Genomic DNA, 22,436 nt, shown 5'->3' with positions numbered 1-22,436 from the left:
GAGTTTTTCAGGACCTGAGTTCACCACAGACGGTTTTATTAATACAACACATGATCAATAGAACAACCAGAGACGTTGGCTGCTACTCAAACAGACACTATTTCATTTTTCAATAAACTCCGTTGACAGCGTGTCAATAACGAGCGTACACGGAGACCAGTTAGCTGCTGGTTGGTGCTGCTGGATCCCAGTAATGAATCTGAGCCCAGCAGGGTCAGACGTCCCGTCGGCTGTTTACCTCCAGACGAATGATGGAGCCGGGAACAAGCTGTCCGGCCCGCTGCTGCCGTAAATCTAAAGTGCATCAGGTGTGATGGGAGTCCAGGGTTCTGGATTTACTGCCGGGTCGCCTGGAGCTGTTCTGGCTGTAAATCCAGACATGGTGGGAAATTGCTTCCTGGACAACCTGCGACTCGTTTCTGCTCCGCGTTCAGCAGCAGCAGCGATAATTTACCAGCACAGAGACGCTCAGGTCTGATTATAGCCGAATAGACGGGAGATAAACTTTAAATAAATCTAAATATTAGAAGAAATCAGGTGGCAGCTGAACAAGGCTTCATCATCTCATCAGGAAACAACCAAAGCTTCCTCCTTCCTCACCTCAAACTCACTTAAACTCCAGAACGATGACGCTGCAGTAAACCCGATAGAACACGAGTTTAAATAAACCTCAGAATAAAACCAGCTCCATGATACTTATCCTAAACTGTGTGACTCTTGAGTTTTTATTTAGAGAATGAACCACATCTGAGCTTAAAATGATGTTTCTTTAAAATCACGTTTTCGTCTCGTTTGAAAGCCGCCAAAAATTAACCGTTTGCTTGAACGAGATTGTGGAAAAAACAAAAAATTCTGTGCTGCCTGCAGCAACCAGGAAGCTTTTAGTGACTCAGGAGGATGAAACAGTCACCTGACAAATATTCTGAGAGTTTTCGGCTGCAGGCACCAGAATGCAAACAGGAACATATCTGTAGTGAGTAGAGTCTAATTTATGGCTTTCTGACTTTGTTAAACTGCACAGATGATGTTACTGAACTCTCTTCTTCTATTCATGGTTGTTCTGTTTCCACACACTTAGAGAAATTTTATTGATCCATAAGGGGGATTGTTTAATCACAGTAGCAAAAAATAAAATAAGTAATTGTATAACACTATGCAGAAATAAAGATAAAAATAAAAAACGAATATAATACAAAGATTTTTTTATTTTTTTGCAAAGTAAAGAAAGACAAGAAAATAAGTGATAATTCAAATAAAATAAAGATAAATAAAATAAAATAATTATGTACCACTGTGCAAAAATCAAGATAAATAGAAAAAAAAAACTTTAAAAAAAACCAAACAGGAAAAAAAAACTTTTTTTTTTTGCCAAGTAAAGAAAGACAAGAAATAATAATACAAATAAAATAAAGTTAAGTAAAATAAAGTAAATAATTCTGTAACACTATGCAAAAATAAAGATAAAAATTTTTAAAAAGTAAAAAAGCAAACAGGAAAAACAAAATGTAATAAAAAGTTTTTTTTTAAAATTGCCAAGTAAAGAAAGATGAGAAAAGAAATAATACAAATAAAGTAAAGTTAAATAAAATAAAATAATTAATTACATAACACTATACAAAAATAAAGATAAAAGTTTAAAAAAAAACAAACAGGAAAAAAAAGAATACAAAGCAAAGATTTAAAGAAAAAATTTTGCCAAGTAAAAAAAGAGAAGAAAATAGATAATACAAATAAAATAAAGTAAAATAAAATAAATAATTTTGTAGCACTATACAAGAATAAAGATAAAAATGAAAATAAAAAAAGAATATGATAAAAAGATTAGTTTTTTCCAAATAAAGAAAGACAAGAAAAGAAAAAATAATACAAATAAAATAAAGTTAAATAAAAATAAATACTCCTGTACCACTTGTGCATAAAGGACTGTATATCACAGTGAGAAACGAGGACGCCTGCATTGTTGTCATCGCTCCACGCGCCGCTCTGATTCCCTCGAGTCATCGTTACGGACGCCACATCGATTTCTGACGTTGCCACGGGAACCACATAATCGCCTTTTTTTTTTTTTTTGCGTATGGCGTGTATTTATAGCGCCGTCCCGTGAATTATTCATGAAGCTGCTGTTTACGTCGTGTGATCTTGAGGTCTGGTTAGCGTTGATGCCTCTGTGGGCTTTAAGCAGAGAGTCCAGGTCTTATGTAAGGCAGCCCGACGCAATCAGCTGTGGACGGAGCCGCTCGGCGCTCGGCTCGTCATACCTGATTGCTAATGAGGTTTGTGCAAACAAGAGGCTACATGTTTAGCACAGAGCCGTGTGAATAAATCAAAAGGAGCGATGCATTATTTATGACGACATTATGTAAACTAAATAAATCATGTGGAGGCGATGCAGCAGCAGAATAAAGCCGTGAATCCCCAAAAGGTTCAACAGGAGCTTCCTACAGACGTGAGCGGACGCCTCAATTCATCACCGAGGTGTCAACAAATTAACAGCTTGAACGCTTGTTTGTTAAACGATTTACTGTTGTTCTACAGATTTTCTCTGTTTTGTTAAATTATAGATAATAACTAATAAAGAAATATCACTTTGGGGCAAAATTGTAAATAACATCCACAGTAAAAATCTGTTATTTAGATTTTTTGCTGTATTTAAATTAAATGTACCACTTTTTTTGTGTGTGTTTTGCTGTTATTAGAAAGAAAGAAATATGTATGTTTTGGATTTAAAAGTCTTTTTTTTTTTTTTAAATAAATAAATAAAAAACTTATAGATTTTGGCATTAAAAAAACAACAAAAAACGGACAACTTGTAAAATCACTGAAGACGTATTAATTTACACGTTAAGCTTAAAAAAACTGATAAATCATTCTTTCATATTTGACAGTAAAATTTCACTTTTTTCTGCTGTTTTTAAATTTGATTTACAGATTTTTTCGTGTTTTAATAGAAAAAAATATGAAGGCTTAAAAAAAGTTCATAATTTCAGAAACTTATTTTACAGATTTTCTGTTTTGTTCAATTAAAGATAATAACTAATAAAAAACATCACTTTGGGGCAAAAACTGTAGATAACATCCACATTAAAAATCTGTTATATTTATATATATTTTTAACTGTATTTAAATTAAATGTACCACCTTTTTTTTTTTTTTTTTTTCTTTTAAAAAAAAAAAAAAAAAAAGTATGTTTTGAATTAAAAAAATGTTTTTTTTTTTAACTGTTAGACATTTTGGCATAAAAAACTGATGACTTGTAAAATCACTATAAAAAATATTAATTTACATGTTAAGCTTAAAAAAAGAGGCAAAACTTTATCTGTATTTTTACAAACGGCAATTTGTTCTTTTATATTTGACAGTAATATCACACTTTCTTTTTGCTGTTTTTAAATTAGATTTACAGATGCTTCACGTGCTTTAATAAAAAAAATAAAATAAAATAAATGAAGGCTTAAAAAAGGTTCATCATTCCAGAAACTGTTATTTTACAGTTTTCCCCATAAAAAAAATACATATTTCCAATGAAAATCCCTAAAATGACTTAATAAAAATTGTAGATCATATCCCTCAAACAAAAAAGCTAAAACTGCCCAAAAATCCACAAAACATATTCAGCAGTTTATCTGTTGATGTAAACTTACTTCAAGTCAGAAACTCAAAACTAACTTCCATAAAATGTAAACGCAGCATTAATGCAGCCATGACATAAATGGAATACGTATATTGAACTCAGACTGCAAACTGTTTATACATGAAACCGGTTTATTAGGATTTGTCTTCTACACTTCAGTAGCTTTCATACGAGCTGCTGCCTGTTGTCGTTTCTAACATTTAGTGTGTTTTTATGTTTTCTGCTGTCAGAGTCGGAGGTGGTTTACAGGAACCGAGACGGTCACGTCATCAAGTTCAACTTCACCCTGAACGAGACCGAAGTCATTCTGACCAACAGCACATTCGTAAGTGATTTAAAGCCTTTTTAGTGTAAAGCTATTATCATGTCAGGCTGATATTAACTTATCTGGTGCTTATTCAGTGTATTTATGATGACAGAATTTGGATCCAGTACATTTAAGCACAACATCTACAACCATTAGAGCCGACAAGTTTGTTGGGTTTTGTTTCCTCTGAGATGCTAAAACGACTAAAGCTGAAACAAATAGTTAAACCTGTGAAACCACAAACCGGCAGCAGGTTTGAAAAACATGTTGTCTTTAAAAAAAATGTAAAAAATCAGAAAAAATGACAGTTTATCAACCAAAAACTGCAACAGCAAGAAAACATTTTCAGCTTCCCACTGCTCCCTGTGCAGTTTCATCAGGAAAATTAGCCAAACCGAAGCATAACATCTTCATTTTTATTTAATCAAAATTATTTGATTCAAGTTGTCTCATTTTAAAATGGACAAAAAATAGTGTCTGCACCAGATTCTGTATAAAAAAATCAGTGCAACTGAGAAGCCGTGACTGACTCAGATGTGACCAACAGTGATGAGAAAAAAGAAAAAAAAAAGGCGACTTTTTGGTTTATTTTCAGAATAAAATCAGAGCAGCGTGGCTCAAAAACAGTAAACAGAGCAGGAAGTTGTTGGACGATACATTCAGAATGGTGAAACATGTTTGTAAAGCTTCTAATTTAACGTATTTAGACTCTAATTTTGCCGTGTTTAGGTGCTTAAAAGCATAAAATCCACAAAGAACCACTTGTGCATCCATCTGCTGCTCAGTATTGGGAACTTGTGCAACCTTTTCTGCATTTTAAAGACACAAAATGCTAAAAATCTTGTCATCTTATGTGCACAAACTTTTAAAAACATACTGGAAAACAAATATCTCTGAGGTGCAGCAAATGTGGGACGTGGCCTCCTGACGCTGAAGAAGCTGTGATTGAAACCAGAATACATCTCAGTGAGGAGGGTCTGTTTCCTCACCTCAACTCACCTGAAGCATCATTTCAGACTCTAAAACTAAAATAAACCAACATTTGTCATCATCTGCTCGTACTTCCAGGAACATGAAATGATGCTGGTACCTGCTGTTCAGTTAAATCTGATCAGAAACATTCATTATTTTTATCAAACTGAGTCCAATTTTGGCAGTTTTCTTTCTAATTACGCCGTCGTAATCCTGCTGTGAAAACCCACAAACCCTTTTTTTTTTTCCCTCCTCTTCATCTTTCAATGCATTTCACAGAACCGCCCTGTGTTGTTGTTGTGGCGGCTTGTAGTTTGGGTGGTTGCATAAGAGGATTTCATGTGGATTTGTGTCCACACGGTAAGCTTGTCAAACCATTCGAGCGAAATCAACAAAAAAAAAAAGCAGAGGTGGCCTCAGAGTTTGGAAGTTTGACCTCCTCCAAAATTGCAAATGCCACCAGCTGCAGCATCCAAAGTGAGCGCTGGCTGCTTTTAAAGGACGCTTTTCACATTACTGCACCAAAATATAAAGCGAATATAAAAAGTAAGAAGCACCCAAACAGACCTGCTGCGGTTCCCTCGTGGTTTTGTGGCCTTTTGCTGCCACGTTAGCTTTTATCGGCCGCATTTATTTTGTCGCTGCGTGGAAGCTGGAAATGTTGGGGAAAGGAAAATATGAATATTATTAATGTTTGACTCATCATTGTTTGCTCTTTTTGCAGTTTGCTGCTGAATAATCCTGACAGTTGTGTGCAGATGCTTTTATAGAAAGTTAGCTTTCCAGTTTGTTAGGGTTGAGATGTTGACTTAAATGCTAATTACAAGAGGTAGCTGGTGATGCTGATAGGAGGTAACACAGTAATTACTCCTGAAATACAACATTTTAAACGCTAACATGCTTAAAACTTGGTAAGTGCTACACCAGCTAATCATTCATGCTAGCATGCTAATCTTAGCATATATCTCAGCTTGACTTGTGTTTTTTCATGTCTTTTTTTTTCCTGTTCAGATGGTATCTATCTTTTGTCAATGTGTTATTTTACTTCCTTGCGATAGTTTTTAGAAATATAGAAATGCATCTTCAGCTTCTTTATATAAATGTCTGCGGCCTACAGCTTAGCTAACAAGGTTTGCATCGTTATGCTGCTTGTAATGCTAGTTAAGTTTATCAGGCTACTCATTTTGCTAGCTAACATGACACTGCTTATAATGCAAGCTAACTTTAATGGGCTGATTATAATGCAAACAAGCTTTATTAGGCTGCTTGTAATGCTAGCTAACATTATTAGGTTATTTATAATGCTAGCTAGCATTATTGGGCAAGTTATGATGCTAGCTATCATGCTACTGATATTTCTTGCTAACTTGGCGCTGCTTAAAAAATACCTAAAGTCCTAGCTTTCAGCTTATCATTTATTTACATTATTGCGCATAATGCTAACTAACTTTATAAGGCTTGCTAACATTATTACGCACTTATAATGCTAATTGTCTAACAAGCTACTTTTATCACAAGCTTACATGACACGACTTATAATGCCAGCTAACATTGCTAGCCTGCTCTTAATGCTAACTGCTATTATTAGGCTTCTTGTAATCCTAGTTCACGTTATTTGGCTTTTTATAGTTGTATTATTAATGCTACTAATAATGCTAGCTGCTATTATTAGGCTTCTTGTAATCCTGGTTTATATTGTTCAGCTTCAATAATCATATTATTTAGCTTCTCATGATGCTAGCTTATGCTACTAGTAATGCTAGCTCACAATATTTTTCTGCGCATAACGGTAGCTAACAGTATCAGGCTACTTACAATGCTTGCTAACATAATTTGGATGTTTATTTTTTTAAAATTAGCCCAGTAATATTAGCTGCATTGTATATTTCATGCTGTAGTTTTTTCTTTACTTGCATATGTGCATATTTATATGTTATACCAACTATAAATTGCTATATAATTATATTTTCCTACAGTTTGATTCCCATAACTGACAACTTATGTACTCTGAGTTTGTTTTGTTTGTGGCTTATTTGTGTGCAATATCTGTCAATTTGAGATAAACTAATAAAAGCTAAAAGAATCTCTGATGGTTCATCTGTGTTATTTCTTTCTTGTTAGGTGGCTTTCAAGGTGGCAAAGTACTCGCTGTCTGCAGATCTGAAGTACGCGCTGTTCGCGTACGACGTCAAGCCGGTGAGTTACCGACTGAAACGCATAAATCAGAATCACATAAGAGACACACGGCGTTTTTTTTTTGATGTGGATCTTCACAACCACGCAGGCTGTGATTGGAGTTCATCCTCAGCCTTTGCGTTATCTCCTGGCAGCCTGGCATTTACACTGTGTCGTCCTCACTCATCCACATGGACACACAAACACACATGAACCGTGGCCTCACATTCAGATCTGGGATGTTTTGTTTTTTTTATCCTGCGACGAGCACTTTGCTGCTTTTTCTATCTTAAAAGCAGCCAAAATTGGAACCGACATGAATTAAAAAGATTGACTTTGATGCTTTGGATGATTTAAAGTCGGACAAACGGTTTCTCTCTGATAACAAACCTGCTCTGGATTGGTTTGCTGTGGTTCTGCTGTTCTTTACGGCCTAAATTCAACCATCCTGTGCGTTTTCACTCCTCTGTTCTGTGTGTTTTTTTTCTTTTTCTTTTTGTCAGTCATCCACTTGCGAGGCTTTCCATTGATTTTTAGATTTGTTTGCAAACAGACGGATCCCGGCTCCGGCTTAGAAACGCTGCAGCAGCTGATAAAAACCCAAAGGAGGACGTCTGTGTGTCCTGCAGTTTGTTCTGCGGTGATTGATGGGTCGAAACCGCCTCTCGCAGAAAATACCTTCTGCATGTCTGGAAGAATGGATTTCTGTTTTCTGTACATTTCCCTCCACTTCTCTGCGGCTTAATTGATTGAGCTCTGGTTTTATTTGTTGCCATGGTGATGTGACATCCCCCCCCCCCCTTCAAAGTAGTGGTAACGCCACTTATTGGGATTTTCTTTTTAGTCGCTCTCGATTGAGTTTCTCGCAGGACGCACAAAGCGCAGCTCAATAAGTCGAGTGTTTCCAGAAGCCTTCATATATAACCGACAAGCAGAGGATGTGCAGCAAATCTGATTTCCTCGTGGAGCCATACAGATTATATTTATGTATATATGATATGCGCCTGCCAGCCGGGAATACAGTGAGCTTTCTTTCGAGCCTATTTCACACAACATTTAAGTGCAGGAAGCAAGAAACATGAGATGGATCAGAGGAGCCTTCAATTTAATCTCCTCCCTCTTTTTCACATTTTGAAATTCCCACTTTATAATTGAGAGGTGTTGAGGCGGCGCGCCGACGTGTCCGGCTGCTTATTCACAGCATACGTGCAGCATAAGGAAATTAGCATTATTCATTAGCTCCCCGGTTGGCTGGAGGTGGACCTGGACCTGGAGCTAGTCGGAGGAGGTGGTCGTCATGAATATGCAGACATTATGTAAATAGCTTCTAAAAGTGGCTGCTGGAGGGCGCAGGGGGAGCGGAGCTGGAAGAAAAGGCGGATTTAGATAAATCTAAAGCACTTCTGGTGAATCAGATTTCACAGATGTGTTTAAAAAGAGAATCGAGATTCGCAAAACTGAGTCATGAAAGGCTGATTTATTGAAGAGGAGGTGGGTGGCGCTCTAGTTCACGACCGTTCTGGTGCGTTTACTGTAGTGACTGATGCTGAAGGTCCGGTTACTTCTGATCTGATGAACCTGTGCAGCTGTTTTTGTTGGATATTAGGCTGCACAAAAAATAAAACATTACAATTAATAATTGAGGTTGAAAAAGCTGAACGTATAGATAAATCTGACATTATTTCACTCTTCAAATTAATGTTTTGTGTCTCAGTAACTGATGGAGACCAGAAGCTTCTCCGTGCACAGCTGCCCAGTTAGCCACGCTATCAGTTAATCTAATTTCACTGATTAGTCGATGAATCTAAGTGATTCATTTTCAACCAGAAAAGTAAAATGACCATTTCTTTGAGTCTGTTTTTATTTTGTCAGTTTGCCATCATATAATCTAAGTATTGATATAGTCCAGTGCAAAACTGTAGAGTTAAAATGCAACAAGAAACCCAAATTAAAAAATAAAATATGGCAGAAAAATGAAATATTCAACATTACATTGAAATATTGGACATGAAAAATTTAATTTCAATGTGCAATATTGGGTTTTCTTCCACATTTTACACATTGAAATTTAATTTTTTACACACACTTTGTCAATGTTTTGTGCAATATTTCATTTTTCTGGTGCAATATTTCCATTTGCAAACTCCAAGACGTGCAGTTCATCCAATTAGCATCATTCGCATCAGAATAAGTCTCAATATAAGGCAGATTTTCAACATTTATACTTAAAACTTCAGTCGAAATGTGATCTAAGAACTAATTCTGCACATGTTTACTTATTATAAATACTATAATTGATCAGCTGTCATGAGCATAAGCTGACATTTGACTAAAAATACTGTGACAGCACCGTGTGTTTTACATGAACATCACTGCTCTGTGCATCAAACTTTCCCCGACTTTACCCGTGACAAAGTTCTGGTTGTTTTCTGTACTCGGAGAGGACGACATTTCCACAAGGTATCAGTTTGTCGATTGATGTTTGCACAGCGTGATGGGTTTTACTGTCTCGTTGCAGATGTACAGATATTCCTACACGGCGTCTTACATCGTCTACAACATCTACACCAGGTGAGCCGCTGTGGATTTTCATCGCTGTTTGCTCTCTGCATGGCGGCGTTCAGAAACAGATGGTGGTTGTTTTCTAAATATATGTATTTCCATGTGTGTGTGTTATCAGGGAGGTTTGGGAGCTAAACCCTCCCGAGGTTCAGAACGCCGTCCTCCAGCATGCATCCTGGGGAAGACAAGGACAGCAGCTGGTGAGGCCGACTGTGTTTGTTTCTGATCCGGTCTCTCATTTTCTTTCCATCTCTTTTTATAAATTCCTGCTGCTCGTGGCTCCGGAGGGCTCTGCGCCGATGATGTGATTGTTTTTAATGCAGTGTATAGGCTCTGTTTACGTCCAGGCTGTGCCGTCTGCCCGGTTTTCTCTGTTTAATTCCACATTTTTACATTATATTACTCTCAGGTTGCTTCCTCAGCCTTATTAGTCGAGCCCAGAAAGCAGACTTGACACAGGAGGTGCTTTTCTTAATAATTTCCCGACTTTGCTTTTGCACAAAGGAGTCTCGGGTGTTGTTTTCATTTTACCGCCTGTGTAAATTCGGCACTATAAGATGCAGGCAAATAAACAAGAATATGCCGCCTGATATTAGCCGAAAAGTAGCATTAGAAGGTGTCACGACTTGCCAGCTTGTAGCAGAACGCCTCAGGTAACAAACAAACATACCGTTCGTGACTGGAGGGTAAACACGTTCAGTTTATTCTCAATATTTTTAATTGAAAACCAGACAAACTGTTTTTTTTTTTGTTGTATTCGGTAGTTTGCAAAAATGTAGAAAAATGTTCTTGTTACGATGCTAAACAGAATCTAAAATGCTTATTTCCAGCTCAGTATTGTTATTAAAGATATTTCTGCATGATTAACAGCTCACTTTATTCTGATTGGTCAGCTTCGGGAAGCCTCCACACAGCGCTTGTGAGCTTCACTGGTTGAATTTTGTGTCTGGGGCAGATGATACGTATACGTTAAGTAACTACAAATCAACAGTAGCTTCTATAGACATGTGATTTCACCCTTTCGTAGCTTTAATTTTGTGCAAGGAGCAGCTTGTTTCACATATAAACAAACTGCAGAAAGAGACTTTGAGGCGACCCACAAAAGATATGATTTATTTATTATCAAATCTACGAGCAGATCCAGAGAACGTGATAGTAGATAGACTGGAAAAGTGCCTGGATTGAATTCGGTGTGAAGAATGGGGATTTGTTTTGTGCGGATATTGACTTGCGGAGTTCCCCAAGGCTCGATCCTCGGGCCTCTTTTGTTCAGCCTAAGTGAACTCAGATTATACAAACAACAAGCTGAGCAGGAGAATTTAACAGATCAGTAATTAGTGTGTCAAAACTTTCTCCAGTTAAACAAAGATTAAACTAAATAGTTGTATTTAGAACCAAAGAAAGCCATTAAAAGTTGGCACTAAGCTTCAGTTTTCCCCACCCTGATGAAGACCTTGTGTTAAATCAGAACAGACTCCTCCTAATACAGGACGCCTTATTTATTTGATGTTCGCAGCATTTATATGACGCGTATACAAGATTTGTATGTGCTGCGGGTAATGAAATTGGCTGCTGTGCATCTAAAGTATTGAGAGGAGAGCTGTGGAAGCTGCAGGACAGAAGTGGATTGAGGTGGATGTTGGTGAAGCTGCAGGATCCTGTTTGTATTTGCAAATTCAAATATTAAAACACTGATGGAAGAGACAGAGCAAACACGGCGTGGAGGGCTGACGCGGGAGCTTTAATGGAAAGAAAAAACAAAAATCCCATCAGAGAGGAAATCAAAAAGAAAAACAAATCAGGTGGACAAATAAATAAAAAAGCAGCTCGACAGCAGAGAGGAGAGAAACAGCAGATATGGGCCAAAACCAATGAAGTCAATTTGCATGTTTTGGTCCCGTGCTTCTCTTCAGATCTACATCTTCGAGAACAACATCTACTACCAGTCGGACGTGAAGAGCAACTCTCTGAGGATCACCTCCTCTGGGATGGAGGGAGTCGTCTTCAACGGACTCACCGACTGGTTGTACGAAGGTGAGTCGTGGAGAGCGTCGAGTCTGCTTTGTCTTTATTTGGAGTTTTTAATAACTGGACGGCCAGTTTTACACTCAAATGAAACATGGACGGATGGTGGAGTTGTGGAGACATTCATGGTCCTCTGAGGATGAACCCGACTGAATTATAGCAACATCAGAGTTTGTTTAACACGTCGGTTCATGGCCCAGTACCTGCAGAACCAATGGTCCTGCCATGTGCTGTCACTGCATCCTAAATCATCAGATTCTTAGAACGATTTCTTCTGAATATGCTGTGATTTTTGAACTTTAATAGCATGAAATATGGAAAGTTTTGCTCCAAGATAATAAAAATTGCCCGTCGAGCCACTTTTATCATGATTGTTTTGCATTTTGACGTGTGAGGCTGTTTGAATGATGATACCTCGGGAACTGTCTGGAAGAAAAACATGCAAAAATTCAAACCAGCAAACATCAGCGTCATATTTTAGGATTGTTTTGTTTGTTCTTTTCACTTGGTGATCTAATTTTTAAGATATTAGCATAGTTCAATACATTTTTAACGCCTTTAAAATCTGATTCTGGCAACAGAAAGCATCTATGAACCTTCTAAATTTAGTTAAAACATTGAGCTACATAGAATAAAGGGTTATTTAGATTCCATTTTAGATGCATTTACCTGATGTATGTCGGCGACCATATTACCGATATTCGGGTTTTTTCCCGTATATCAGTGTCGGTCCGATGAGCAAATTCAGCCGATGTGAAAACCCGATGATTATCTAACATCAGCGCCTTCGTCTCTACGTTTGATGTTGCTAATATTTCACAGATGTTTTCACTTAAATGCTCCTGGACTTGAACGTTAAATATCTTGAAATATGTTTAAATATGTTTTACTTTTGTTACGTAATGAAGAAGACGATGTGGTCTAATTTAAACTTCTTTTGAATAGTTTCCACGTTCTCACACTCATTTTTCGATGTGAACAAAAATTGAATATCGACGTCGGTGATATCGGTTATCTGCGATATCAGGAATCTTAATATCGGTATCGGCCAGAAATGTTAATATCGTGCATCACTACTTTCTAAGTGTTTTTTTTTTATAGCTAGCTTTTGGAAATAATCAAAAACTCCAAAGCTGTTTATTTTTGCATTTGAGCATCACTTTCTCCCACTTTTTTGGATTCAAATCCAAGAATCTGTGTTCATTATGAATGTGGGCTCAGAAGGAAAAGTTCGGCTCCATTTTTAGAAACTCGTGTGAATTTCGATCTTGGTTTTATTACTTCTGTGTCGTGTGAGTTTACAGCAGGAAGCCACGGCTTGTTAAGAGATTACATGCTGATTATGATGGTTTTTGGGCTTTGAGTGTGATTATTTTTGTTTTCTGGGTTTAGTATTTATCCATCTGAATTACGATCCTGGCAGCAGGTTGAGGACTTTGCGTTAATGAATATTGAACCCTGTAGTGATGATTTAATCTGCGAGTTGAAGGAAACCAAACGAGCCGACTGCATAGTTTTGAGTTTTAAGTGGATAATATGTGCAGTTTTTATACAGCAGGAGAACTTTTAAGTGGCTAATTCATTAGATATGTAGGAGGATGGAGGGTTGGACTGAATCTGCAACACGAGAGCTGTGTTTTTTCTGCCCTTCCCGGCTAATTAAAGCAAACCGAACACATGCAGCAGTCATCTGTGACACTGACACATTTGCGGTTTGCATTGAAGCTGCACTTGCAAATTGCCTCACTGACCTCTTTCCGCTCGTCTCTCGGTGATAACATGCAAATTCAAGCAGCAGCGAGGTAGAAAAACTACTTTTTCCACGTGTCTGTCAATATCTTAATGACGGTAAAAGGTGGAAAAGTCCAGGTGGGGAAAGTTTTAGTGATTTTCAGGCGAACGCTGCGTGATCTTTGGTGGACGCTACAGTTTCAGGTTTCAGAGAGAATCCTCTGGTTTTTCAAAGATTTGTCTTTGGTATTAAAAATGCAGCAGAGCAGACTAGACAAACTCGGCAGACTGGCGATGGAAAATCAACAACAAGCCTCGGCAATCCATTAAGTCGCCGTGTAAACAAATTGAGTAATGTGCTGACGGTGTTTGCAGTTTGCACAGCGAGCAGTCTGGGAACGTTAGAGTCGCTGCACAGAGCTGCATATTTACACTTTACTTTGTACGGTAACCTTTTTCTGACAGTTAAAGAGCAGAACAAGTTTCAGCAATAATATCAGCAACCACCAGCAGCTTATTTTCCATCAGATTGTTTTCTGCTTTTGATTTTTTTGGCTCATTTTTGAGCTGGAAAAGTGGAACAAAGTGATTAAATATGTAAAATCTTGGTGTCATTGAAAATATCTGCACAAAAGTTCCCACAGCTGATAGAAAGGACCTCCTGTAGTGTTGGAGGATTTAGAATTAAGTGATTTTAATGACTTGTCGTGATTATTACGTTTTAATTTAAGTTGTTTTGCGGCCGACGAGCAGATGCTTAGTTCAAGGACTGTCAGAAATCTAAATCTTAAAGGAGATTGTTTTAAAGATGCCTTTCAGACCTGCCGCTGGGTTTTTGTGTTCACAATAATCTCCTCAGAATCGATAAATGGAGACACTAAAAGCTAAATATTAAGGAAAAGTAGCTGCTGCAGATGAGTCTTTAGAATGAAGAAAAATACTCGAGACGGACGGAGGGAGGTGTTTAAAGATGCTAATATTTCAATGAAGGTCAGGGGTGCCCAATCCTGGTCCTTGAGAGCCCCTATCCTGCATGTTTTAGATGTTTCCCTTCTTCCAACACACCTGATTCAAATGATCAGCTCATCATCAAGCTCTGCAGAAGCATGATAACGATCCTGATCATTTGAATCAGGTGTGTTGGAAGAAGGGAAATATCTAAAACATGCTGGATAGGGGCTCTCGAGGACCAGGATTGGAGACCCCTGATGAAGGTCATTTGCTTTAAAAATATCAAGAATCTGGGAAATAAAAACTGCACATTCAGTGTTCCTGTGTCGTGATATTTGTTGCGGTGAGAAATAACATCGATGGGTTCGAGTTCCCAGCTGTGAACACAAAAGACCGTAAACTTTTGAGGGAGTTTAGCATCAAAAAATCGTCACTCCGTGTTGTTTTGCCTAAAAATGCCAAGAGAATGAACTGAACTTTACTTAAAAAGTACGCTTTAGAATATTTAAGAGACAACATTTTGGACGGATATTAATTTGGGTTTTAATTTCTGTATTAAATTAAACACATCTTTTGGGGGAAAATGTGTAAAATGAGCAACCAGTGGAAGCATTTTTCCCTTTAAATTGTCTGTTTATCATGTTTTTGGCTGTTAAAGTGTAATAATATCAAAGAAGCAGTTGACAGCTACCAACAAAAAGCACATTCCTTCTAATAAATCTGATAAAATGAGCATCGCATGTCATTAGAACGTCGGAGGTTTAGTCAGAATAAGAAGAAAAAAGCAAAAACAAGCACAAATAGAAAACTGTTCCTGTTTGTCCCGTCAGAGGAGATCCTGCACTCGCACTTGGCCCACTGGTGGTCGCCGGACGGAGAGCGGCTGGCCTTCCTCACCATCAACGACTCCCTGGTTCCCAACATGGCTCTGCCCCAGTTCACCGGCAGCACCTACCCCCGAGGCCTGCAGTACCCCTACCCCATGGTGAGGCCGCCGTCTGGCAAAATTTTCTTGGCACCGCTTTATGAAATCAACTAGCTGGTGAGAGAGCAGTAGCTAAATCTACGTCACCCACCTTGTGTCTGAAGAATGACTGAATTTTGATGCGTCTTCTGTTTGTTGAGTCACAAACAGCTGAAACTAAAAATAACGGAGGAAGAACATCAATTAGCCTCGCTTAGCAGAGCTGCAATATCTGCTGGTGAAATTCATTTTATTTCATTAACCCTCCAAACACAGTCTCTGGACTTTTTCTTTTATTTTTTTGCTCCTGTTGCATTTTTTTTTTTTTTTGCAAGTCCTGCAGCTGTGTGGAAACAGAACAACACTGAAGAAGGAAAGAGACGCAGAAATGTCCTCGGTTACATTTCCATACATCATCATTTATCTGGTTATTTATTTTACAAAAACTAAAAAAAAAATGAAAACTGAAAACAAAATGCACAACATATTTTAAACCAAACTAATATTTACTCGGAGGCTCAAAACTCCCAGAATTTCAGTCACAGATGATTGATTTTGACCTTGTTGCAGCAGCTACAACCAAAACCCAACAGCATTATTCATTATAGAGGTTAACCTGACACTGTTTTTAGCTTTGTTTTTATTTTTATTTACTTATTTTATTATGATATTGTATTTTAATTCAATGCTCTTTAAGAAAACTACATCTGAATAGTATAAAAATAACTTTAAGGACCTTTATTGTCTCGACGTTTTGCAATTTTTATTCGACCATTACTTAAACAAAATGTCACGTATGATTGATTAAGTCAAACCCAGATTCATAAAGACAATTGAAAAATACATAAAACTGACATATTTCGCTCTGGTGCAGCATCAGCACATTCAAACCTGTGCCTTATGGATGTTTTATACATTTACAAACTCTGTACATTATTAATTTTTCTGCATATTTAAGATTCTGTGCAGTATTTCTTATATCAGTACTTCTACTCCTGGTCATTGTTTTTCATTACATAGGTGTTTATCTTTATTATTTACTGTGTTTTTTGCACCGTCCGGTTTGCTGCTGCAGCAGATTTCCCCGCTGTGGGATTAATAAAGGCTTATCTTATCTTAAATATGTGTCTCCTCCCGTCAGGCGGGTGAGACGAACCCCACGGTGAAGCTGTCGGTGGTCAACCTGTTCGGTGGGACTCACACTCAGGAGCTGCAGCCTCCCGATCAGCTCGGACTCAGGTGAAGAAAAATGCAATAAAATAAATAAACAAAAGGCCCAAAACTCCTGATGTGACCGTCCCGTCTGCGCCTCCTCTGCAGGGATTTCTACATCACCATGGTGACGTGGGTCAGCAACACTCACCTGGCCGTCAGGTGGGTCAGCCGACCTCAAGACGCTTCGCTGCTGACGCTGTGCGACGCCACCATCGGAGTCTGTCTGCAGGTGGTGGAGTGGATTTAATTTGCTTGTTATTTCTTCACTGTGGATGTAGTTTCTTCATCGAAACGCAGCTGAAACGAGTCATGCAGAGGAACTTTGGTCACTTTTTTGAGTGCATTTTTTAAAACTTTGTTCCCCCTGTAGGTGTTTCTATTATTTTGTCCACCCTGTTTCTATCAACAGAAACATCTCACTTGTATTATGCAGTAGTTAAACCAAAGAAATCACTCGTACCGTTACATATGAAGGCATAAATGACTGAAGTTATTTACGATTTAACGTCTTGTTCTGCAAAAATGAGCAAAAAACATTTTATTATTACGCATTTTATTTGTGAAAACGGGACACTGAGAGGTTTTAATTTACAGAAAGTGCATTTATCTGTACATTAAAAGCAGATTTATATTAATCCAAAGCAACAGCAACACTTATCAGCTTCTAATTTCACATATTGGTAGCTCAGAAGTCGCTCATTTATTTGAGGTTAAGAATGTCAGTCAGCAGCACAAATGTACAGACGTAAAACAATTTGAATAAGGTTTACATAAAGATTAATAGTGTTACAGCTTCTTCATCTTCCTGTAAACCTTTTGTTAAAGGCTTAATACAGACAGAAAACACTAATTTTGCAGTGATTTGTGTCATAAAACCTTAGTTTAGCTCAATAAGCAGCTTGTTTTACACGTAAACAAAGAGGTTGATGGTATTTAAATTCATTTTCTGTCTTCATGCCTGGCGTAAAGGTGTAAAATGTTTTATTCTGAGCAAAATACATGCAGCAGCTCAAACAATTAGCTCTCCAGCAGCAAATTACAACCAACCTGATCCTTGACACTTACAAATCTATGGATGCAGGTATCAGAATAAAGCAAAATAATAGAGAACTGCATATTTTCATTCAGTTTAAGTCAAACCTGACAAAATCAGACACCCGTACCTTTTGTACAACAAGATACGATAAAGTAGAATTTAAACCACTCAGTGTGTTTGTTTCTTTTATGCATCTGAATGACTTCCACAATACATATAATGATGCTAACAGTCGGTTTTCACTTCCTGTCCTTCCATTTAGAGACACGAGGACTCTTCAGACACGTGGCTGCCAAGACAGGTAAACCTGAATAATGTTGTCAGCAACCTCAAAACCCACCAGCAGCTTGGAAAGACGGGTTACTTTTGTTTTTAAATCATGGAAATGATTATCAGAAACGATAAAAACAAACGTATTATATCTGACGTTCTGTCGGGAAAATGAACCAATTCTTAGGTTAAATCTCAATAATTCATGAATATCCCTTTAGTCTTTTTAAAAAATATACAGCATTTGCGCTAAACAGATGCCGTAAAGTGTTTTCAGAAACTGCATCAATCAAATAAATGCAGCATGATTAAAAAATAGTGAACAGAGGAGCAAGTTGTTAGAGGTACATTCAGCACAGTGAAACATCCATGTGGAAAAAACTTGTGGCTTCACATACTTTAGATATGCCAGTATTTACATTTCTACAACCTCTACAAACTTTTCTCTCTACTCTACTCATCAGCTATAGAAAGATGTTTCACCGTGCTGGATGCATCGTCCAACAACTTGCTCCTCTGTGTGCCTTATTTAAGCTGCATTTATTTCTCTGTTTCTGTTCTGTGAAATCACTGGAAGCTATGAATTTTTGTCGTGTGACTGTTGGTCACAGCCGAGTCGGTCGTGGCTTCACGGTTGCAGCAAGAAGCTCAGAATTTTTTGTTTTTCACAGAATCTGATTGGAACAAACGGTTTATTTCAGGGGGATTTTTATGTCGGATAAGTGATTTTAATGAAATTTCGCAATTCTGAGCTGAGATTTGGTTCAATTTTCCGACAGAAAAACACGCAATTTGTTCCAGAACTGTTTTTTTTTTAGCTTCTGGCTGATAAGTGGTGTGATATTAGTGATTTTTCTTAACCTGCCTTTCAAACCCACCGGATGGTTTTGGGGTTTCATTAGCACGGTTCCTTCTCTCAAATCAAAGCTGAGACTTCACCGTCGTATCGTCGACATGCTCGTGGTCGGGACTGTATGTTCTGGCAGAACGCAGCAGAACCCTGTGAAGTCTCAAGTTTCTCTCCGCAGAGACAAGAGCCGCTGTTCTCCAAGGACAGGAGCAGGTTCTTCCTCGCGCTGCCGGTGAAACAAGGCGGTCAGGGAGATTTCCATCACATCACCATGTTCACCAAGAAGGTGAGGAAATATCTAATAAGTCTCTTAGCCGAGACTGGATTTATTTCTCTGAGGGAAACGCGGTGATTTTATCATTACGAGCGCTGGGCAGCGACTTTAATCCCTTCCAGAGCGTTGCCGCTCTCACCTGCTGCTTCTCTACAAATTTAAAGCTCCTCCTGTCACTTAAATTAAATCCCTTTTGGGATTTTAGCCCTGAATTTATAGACCTAATCTATTATTTAAGCATTTTGCAGTTTTTCTTACTAACAAACTTGGTTTTTATTTTAATTTCTGTAGTTTTTTTGTAATATTTTATCTAATTTTTCATCATATTCTGTTTTATTTGTAACAGTGGAAAGTGGAAAAATAAAAACCAGTAGAATCAGAAGTTAGCTTGACAAAAATCAAATCTGTTTTTACATTGAAATAAAAATATTTTTTGTAATGTCAGCATGAAGGAATGTTTTCAATCCAATATATGAGCTATCGAATGAGGAGTACGTGCTTTTACTCTCCTTTGAATCCTGTTTTATTCACATTTTTGCAAATAAGAACCCTTAAAAGTAGCCGAATGAGCAGTTCCTCTGTGTCACATACCCCAGGATGTACAGACTGCTGTCTCTGATTCTTGGTCGAGTTCTGCTGTGAATCAACGTCCATCTTTCCTCATTTCTCGCTGGTGTTTCCGTTTTCTCTCTCAGCTACGAAGCAACCAGGATGAAGTTCGCCACTTAACGTCGGGGGACTGGGAGGTGACAAAAATCATTGGTTACGATGAAAACAACCAGACCGTGTAAGTTTCAGCTGAAGTTTTAGATCTTGCACATTAAAGTTTGGCCTTGTGGCTGCAAAGAAACGTGTGCTTGAAGTAGCAGAAGTTTTACTAGAATATATTATGCAGTGTTTAAAATCTGTTGAATGAGGCGAGTCTGTGTTTTTACTTGGACATGAAAGAGTCTTTTCTGCAAATTCTTTTGAAAGAAGCCAAATTAAATTGACCACGGTTTAATCTTAACAAGCAGTAAAAAGGGGAGAACTTCTGAGGATGATTTCTATAGCTGCTGTATACATTCATACATATGCAAATCACACACACGTGTCTCTCACTTCCTTCCTTTGATTGTGTCTGTTTATCCGTTTCGAGTCGAGCTTCTGCCCTCCAGCAAACACACCAGCTGCCCAGACAGACCGATTCGTCGACGCCTTAGAGGAAGACGTGCAGACGCCTCTCACGGCTGAAAGATACTCCTCAGAAAATGAATAATTTAACACGGACTGCGACTTGTTATTGCCAGTGTGTGATTATGATACTCCCCCAAAAAATACACCAAGAAAACACTCGCTCAGATGCCGAGCAGAGGACGAGACGTCGCGTTTTCCTTTTAAGAGCGCAGATAATAATAATGATAAAAAAACGCTCTGTTCAGCAGAAAGATAAACATGTGTTGTTCAGCTTGCTTGGTGAGCTGCAGGCCTCGTGGCGGTACAAATGTGTGTTTACGGCCGAGCGGCCACAGAACACGCGGTGACGAGTGCAGCATAATGGATCTGTGACCTTGTCCTACTTCTGCTGCTCTGCTTCCTCCACAGATACTTTCTGAGCACCGAGGTCGCTGCAGCACAAAGACATCTGTACAGGTGAAACACAACGTGCATGAAAAGTCAACGTGCGCTCGGTCATATTTACACGTCGTATATGTTATGTTTGGTGTCTTTCCTTCGGCAGCGTATCGACGCTCGGCTTGTTTCCACGGCGATGCCTCACCTGTGGACTGAGGGAGGACTGCACCTTCTTCGACGCCGACGTCAGCCCCGACGCACAGCACGCCATCCTGCACTGTCGAGGTCGGAGAGATTCTTCTAAAATGAGCGTCTCTGACCCTCTGAACCCCAGAACTAGTCGGCAGGTTTTAAATTTAGGTTATCTTTACAAGAAAAAATCCCCTCAAGGACACAATTTATCAGCTAGAAACTGTGAAAACAGGAAGAATCTTTGGATTTTCAACTTTTTAATTGTTTGAATTAAGCATAAACGTAAACAAATCTAAGTGTAAATCACTTTATTCTGCAGGTGTCATTGAAAAATTGGCCAAAAATATTATACATACATCTATTTTCAAAGGGTTTTTTTTTAATTACAGGTAATATGGAGTAAAATCACAGAAAAAAAAAATTTAATTTACATGTTGACTGTAAAAAAAACAAACATCTGCATCGATTGTTTGTTCTTGAACTCAAATTTAGACTATTTTGCTACATTTAAATCAGCAAAAAATCAAATTACTTTACAGATATTTGCCATTATTTGAAAGAAAAATTATATAATTACAGTTATATTTTATATTAAGGGTTGAAAAATGGTGAATCATTTCTTTATTTTCACTTTTTTTTGCAGTGTGCTTTACGAGCCTGATCCAAACTGTCATGCTCTTGTCTTTGCATCAAAAGTGTGTTCGGTGAAGGTTGTGCCGCTTTCAGCAGCTCCATAAGATGCTTGATTAATCCTAAAAATGGCAAAACTGTGGTTAATTACAATCACAGCAACCCAGTACTTTAGCCCGCAGAGATAAATATCAGCAGGATGTTTGTTAACGAGGGGAGGTGATGCGAGACTTGATTATTCAGTCTGTTACACGAGACGAGAAATCAAAGAAGCACAAAGAGCACATAGAGATGTCAGACAAAACGAGCTGAGATTTATTGGAAAGGAGTCGAGTAGAGATGAATAAATAGTCCCCGATGTGTGAAGCATAAAACTAAAATCTGCTTCTGTGTTTAGTTTTTGGATAATCGCTTTAAAATCGGCCCCCAATTTAAAAAAAAAAAAAAAAAGCCTCCAAATCTGTCGACACACACTCACAGCAGAATGAAACTCAATCAGCAGCGTGTTTTACATTCATGTTTCATCGTCTTTCACCGCAGGTCCCGGGGTTCCAGCTGTGCTGCTTCTAAGTTTCGACAACGTGGACTGTAAGTCGACTTTATTCCGCCTGACGTGAAGCTATTTGTGTGTCTGTTCTGGAATAGTTCTCAGCAATTAAGCGTCATCATGTCACTTGTGTGGAAACACGAGCAGCTGTTTCATCTGATGCGGCACCAGACTGCGCCGGTAATTTGCACGTGTAACGATGTTGAATATGTTTCGCTTCGCGTTTCAAATGGGCGTGTTTCATGTCTTCTTTGTCATTAGTCGTCAGTGTTGCTGTGCAGGTCTGATGTTTATTTAAAAATGTGCAGGAAAAGGTGTGAAACTGCTGATTTGTGAAGTCGTTCATCTACACGGTGATGCAGCAGGGACGTGAAAAGACGCAGAGCAGTCACGAAAAGATGCGAAAACAATCACAAGTAGATGCAAAACAACCATGAAAGGATGCAAGTCACTGACAAAAGATGCAATACAACCACAGAAAGACGATGTAAAACAGTCACAAGTAGATGCAAAACAACCGTAAAGTGACACAAAAGGATCATGAAAGATG

At 38.2% G+C, this 22,436-nt stretch overlaps 1 protein-coding gene across 1 annotated transcript in view; it reads left to right on the top strand.

Annotated features, from left to right (window-relative positions):
- The window catches only part of LOC103360021 (inactive dipeptidyl peptidase 10-like), a 48,565-nt gene that overhangs the window by 12,377 nt on the left and 13,752 nt on the right, over positions 1 to 22,436 (top strand). Inside the window, exons 4-17 of the mRNA XM_008285645.1 lie at positions 3,862 to 3,956; positions 7,032 to 7,106; positions 9,604 to 9,656; positions 9,766 to 9,847; positions 11,561 to 11,681; positions 15,185 to 15,339; positions 16,460 to 16,557; positions 16,639 to 16,762; positions 17,832 to 17,870; positions 18,868 to 18,975; positions 19,659 to 19,750; positions 20,548 to 20,595; positions 20,684 to 20,802; positions 21,880 to 21,927. Of these exons, the coding sequence (XP_008283867.1) occupies positions 3,862 to 3,956; positions 7,032 to 7,106; positions 9,604 to 9,656; positions 9,766 to 9,847; positions 11,561 to 11,681; positions 15,185 to 15,339; positions 16,460 to 16,557; positions 16,639 to 16,762; positions 17,832 to 17,870; positions 18,868 to 18,975; positions 19,659 to 19,750; positions 20,548 to 20,595; positions 20,684 to 20,802; positions 21,880 to 21,927 (1,257 nt within the window). The remainder of the gene's footprint in view (positions 1 to 3,861; positions 3,957 to 7,031; positions 7,107 to 9,603; positions 9,657 to 9,765; positions 9,848 to 11,560; positions 11,682 to 15,184; positions 15,340 to 16,459; positions 16,558 to 16,638; positions 16,763 to 17,831; positions 17,871 to 18,867; positions 18,976 to 19,658; positions 19,751 to 20,547; positions 20,596 to 20,683; positions 20,803 to 21,879; positions 21,928 to 22,436) is intronic.

Source organism: Stegastes partitus, unplaced genomic scaffold (genome assembly GCF_000690725.1).
Source record: "Stegastes partitus isolate 25-593 unplaced genomic scaffold, Stegastes_partitus-1.0.2 Scaffold412, whole genome shotgun sequence".
Classification (NCBI taxonomy): domain Eukaryota; kingdom Metazoa; phylum Chordata; class Actinopteri; family Pomacentridae; genus Stegastes; species Stegastes partitus.
The sequence above is the reverse complement of the archived record's forward strand: the minus strand, read 5'-3'. Positions and strand labels throughout refer to the sequence as shown.